This window comes from Trichechus manatus, unplaced genomic scaffold (assembly GCF_000243295.1).
Source record: "Trichechus manatus latirostris isolate Lorelei unplaced genomic scaffold, TriManLat1.0 scaffold00128, whole genome shotgun sequence".
NCBI classification, from domain to species: Eukaryota; Metazoa; Chordata; class Mammalia; order Sirenia; family Trichechidae; genus Trichechus; species Trichechus manatus.
In genome coordinates this window covers 39466-43790 of record NW_004444064.1, presented here as the reverse complement: position 1 = coordinate 43790, position 4325 = coordinate 39466, and the positions used below count along the sequence as shown (strand labels likewise).

The 4325-nt window shown below is 40.8% G+C and overlaps 1 protein-coding gene across 1 annotated transcript; it reads right to left on the bottom strand.

Annotated features, from left to right (window-relative positions):
* Positions 1-3161: 3161 nt before the first annotated feature.
* LOC101355636 (olfactory receptor 2C3-like) lies at positions 3162-4124 on the bottom strand. Its single transcript, XM_004384820.1, has one exon. The coding sequence runs from the start codon at positions 4122-4124 to the stop codon at positions 3162-3164; it is 963 nt and encodes a 320-aa protein (XP_004384877.1).
* Positions 4125-4325: the final 201 nt, after the last annotated feature.

The window sequence follows — 4325 nt, the reverse complement described above, 5'->3', positions numbered from 1 at the left end:
ATATTGTTGCAAATATATGATTTATGTGGTTCACTCCACTTATGTAATGTTCAATACAAACATAAATGCCGTCTTTTTTATCTGATCAGAAAGAAGTTCGTCAACTGTAAAATGGAAACACTATTATCAACTCTACGAGACTGTGTTCATCTGAAAATTAACAAAGCAAGTGACAGTTTCATGAACTTGATTTTCATGTCTTATTGCCATATTGTGTGCTCATCTTTACAATCTCCATGTATATGCCTCATCTTAAGAATGAATGTATGTATGCTTGGGTGTATAGAAAAATAAAGAAAAACACATGTGCAAATGAATGAAAAATATTGTTACATTTCTGATAACAAAAGGTCTAGAGCTGAGTAGAAAATCAGCATTTTTTTAGAATAGATAAATCAGTGAGGCATACTATTGATAAAACTATTAACTTATTGGCAAATCAACTGAAAGCTCTACTCTTGAAACTCTTTCATGTTTAGTTTCTCCTCCTGAAGAAGTTGTAAGAAGAAGGGCAGACATGTCTATGAATGGATTGATCTAGGATTAAATCTCAGTTTAAAAATTAAATAGCTCTCTCCTAGGGATATATCCTAGAGAAATAAGAGTCGTCACTCAAATAGACATATGCACACCTATGTTCATGGCAGCATTGTTCACAATAGCAAAACAATGGAAACAACGTAGGTGCCCATCAACAGATGAATGGATAAACAAACTATGGTACATACTCACAATGGAGTACTATGCAACGAGAAAGAACAGTAATGAATCTGTGAACCATCTCATAACATGGATGAAACTGGAGGACATTATGCTGAGTGAAATAAGTCAATCACAAAAGGACAAATATTGTATGAGACCTCTATTGTAAAAACCCATGAAAAAGTTCACACGCAAAATGTAACAGTTCTTGTTGGTTACCAGGGATGGGAGGGGTGGGGGGGGGAATACTAAATAGGCAATATACAAGTGGTATCTTGGGTGAAGGGTGAGACAGTACACAATACAGGGGAAACTAACACAACCTGTACAAGGAAAGGTCATGGAGGCCCCATGGACACATCCAAACTCCCCGAGGGACTGAGTTGCTGGACGGAGGGCTCTGGGGACCATGGTCTTGGGGAACATCTAGCTCAATTGGCATGACACTACTTATAAAGATAATGCTCTACATTCTACCTTGGTGAGTAGGGTCTGGGGTCTTAAAAGCCTGTGAGCGGCCATCTAAGATACTCCACTGGTCTCATCCCTTCGGGAGCAAGGGAGAATGAAGAGAACAGGATACAACGAAAAGATTAGTCCAAAGGACTAATTGTCCACAGCTACCAAGACCTCCACCAGACTGAGTCCAGTACAGCTAGATGGTGCCCGGCTACCACCGCTGACTGCTCTGACCAGGATCACAACAGAGGGTTCTGGACAGAGCTGGAGAAGGATGTAGAGCATAATTCTAACTCACAAAAAAAAAAAAAAGACCAGATTTACTGGCCTAAAGGAGACTGGAGAAACCCCGAGAGTATGGCCCCCAGATACCCTTTTAGCTCAGTGGCGAAGTTACCTTCGAGGTTCACTGTTCAGCCTGGGAGTGGACAGCCCAGTAAAACCATGAGAGTAACGAGGTACAGGAGTCCAGTGATAAGGCCCAGAAGGCAGAAGGGGAGTAGGAAGCTGATGATAGGGAACACAAAGTAGAGTAAGGATATTGTTGATGTGTTATGAGATTGTTAACCATTGTCATAGGGCAACATTTGTAGTAACTGTTAAATGGGAGACTATTTTGTCCTGTAAGCCTTCATCTTAAGTGAGAATAACAGCACAATTAGAAGAGCGTAGTCAATGTCACTTAAATGTGTATGTAAAAAAATTTTTGAAATAGCGTATCTTTGGCTATGTGTATTTTCACCAAAAAAAAAAAAAAGTTGAGAATTTAGAGGGTTAAAATGTTGTGGGGTTGTTAACCAATGTCATAAAACAGCATGTGTGTTACTGTTACATGAGAAACTATCTGTTCTGTAAGCCTTCTCCTAAATTGCCATAAAATATTAAAAAAAAAAAAATTAAATAGCTCTATCATTACCTAAATCTGTGAGGTTAATAATAGCTACCTCACTGAGTTATTACACATGTTAAAAACACTGTAAAGTATCTCACAGAGGTTAGGTACCCTAAATGGAATATATTATTATAAAGAATTAATAAAATACAAAAATAGAAAATGTTTTCTCATCTTGGTCTTAAAGCAGTGCATGAACACACTCCATCTCACAGTGCTGTCTACCTTGAAGTCAAACATTAATTAGAATGGAATTGACATCCCAAATATCCTGCCCTCCAAAATTAATTTTAGGATCTTTAAAGTCATTCTTCCTCCTTAAACAAGACTGTTGTTATTATGTGCCATTAAGTTGGTTCTGACTCATAGCGACCCTATATATGACAGAATGAAACACTGCCAGGTCCTGCGCCATCCTCACAATCATTGCTATGCTTGAACCCATTGTTGCAGGCACTGTGTTAATCTATCTCATTGAGGGTCTTCCTCTTTTTCCCTGGCCCTTTACCTTACCAAGCATGATATCCTTCTCCAGGGACTGATCCCTCCTGATAACATGTCCAAAGTATGTGAGAGTTAGTCTTGCCTTCTTTGCTTCTAAGGATCATTCTGGTTGTACTTCTTCCAAGACAGATTTGTTCCTTCTTTTGGCTTTCCATGGTATATTCGATATTCTTCACCAACACCACAATTCAAAGACATCAATTCTTCTTCAGTCTTCCTTATTCATCGTCCAGCTTTCGCATGCATATCAGGCGATTGAAAACACCATGTCTTGGGTCAGGTGCACCTTAGTCTTCAAGGTGACATCTTTGCTTTTCAGCACTTTAAAGAGATCTTTTGCAGCAGGTTTGCCGAGTGCAATGTGTCTTTTGATTTCTTGACTGCTGCTTCCGTGGGTGTTGATTGTGGATCTAAGTAAAATGAAATCTTTGACAACTTCAATCTTTTCTCCATTTATCATGATGTTGCTTATTGGTCCAGTTGTGAGGATTTCTGTTTTCTTTATGTTGAGGTGTAATTCATACTGAAGGCTATGGTCTTTGATCTTCATCAGTAAGTGCTTCAAGTCCTCTTCGGTTTTAGCAAGGAATCAAGACTAGAGTGTCTAAGTATACCCGCATTTTCCTGCAAAACCACAGCAGTTCTCTAATAAAATTTGGCTGAGTGCTGTCTTCACATCCTTGTTCCTAAGTGTGTAAATCACTGGGTTCAACATTGGGGTGACTACGGTGTAGAAGGGGGCTATAAACTTTCCTTGCTCATGAGAGGTGTTCTTGGCTGGCTGGAGGTACATGAAGATGATGCTCCCATAAAACAGAGATACGACTGCCACGTGGGAAGAGCAGGTGTTGAATGCCTTCCTTTGCCCTTCTGCTGACCTGATCTCCAACACCGCTTCAGCAATGTGGCCATATGAGACCAGGATAAGACCCAGAGGCAAGACAGCAACAGAAAAACTGGCTAGGTACCTCTCTATTTCATCGAGACTGGTGTCCACATAAGCCAGTTGCATAATGAGGGGCATCTCACAAAAGAAGTGATTGATGTGATTGTTCCCACACGGTGGTAGCAGCATGGTGAGTGTGGAGCCCACCATGCTGGTGATCAGACCCCCAAGCCATGAGGCAAAGGCCAGACCTATGCAAAGCTGTGAATACATGATAACAGTATAGTGTAGTGGCCTGCAGATGGCAGCATAGTGATCATAGGACATGATTGCCAGGAGAACACACTCTGTTGCCCCCAACCAATGGGAGATATAGAATTGGGCCACACACCCTCCATAGCTTATGGTTTTCTGTGGTCCCCACAGGTTGACCAGGAGTTGTGGGACAATGCTCGTGATGAGGCTAATGTCCAGGAAGGAGAGGTTAGTGAGAAAGAAGTACATGGGAGTGTGGAGATGCACATCCATGCATGAGACCAGAATGATGACGCTATTGCCCACAATAGACACCACATAAAATATAGAGACAAGTATGAAAAGGACAGGTTCCAGGGAGGGTCGTGTAGAGAGGCCAAGGAGGATGAAGACTTCTGTAGAACTAACATTGACTCTTCCCATCATCATACACAGCTGGGAATGGGGAATATCTCTACCTGTGGGTGGATGGGGTGGTACAGAGGATGTGAGAAAGGTAGTGATTATATATTAGCAAAATAAAAATAATTATTTACCAATTGCTGTTGAAAGTGTCCTCAACAGCACTGGGATTGCATTACTTTCCTAAAGGCCAGTTTGGAATGTATGTAAAAAGACTTGAAAATA

What these genes read in the sequence shown, in the direction of transcription:
- LOC101355636 (XM_004384820.1), bottom strand. Translation starts at nt 4,124, where the DNA reads ATGATGGGAAGAGTCAATGTTAGTTCTACAGAAGTCTTCATCCTCCTT.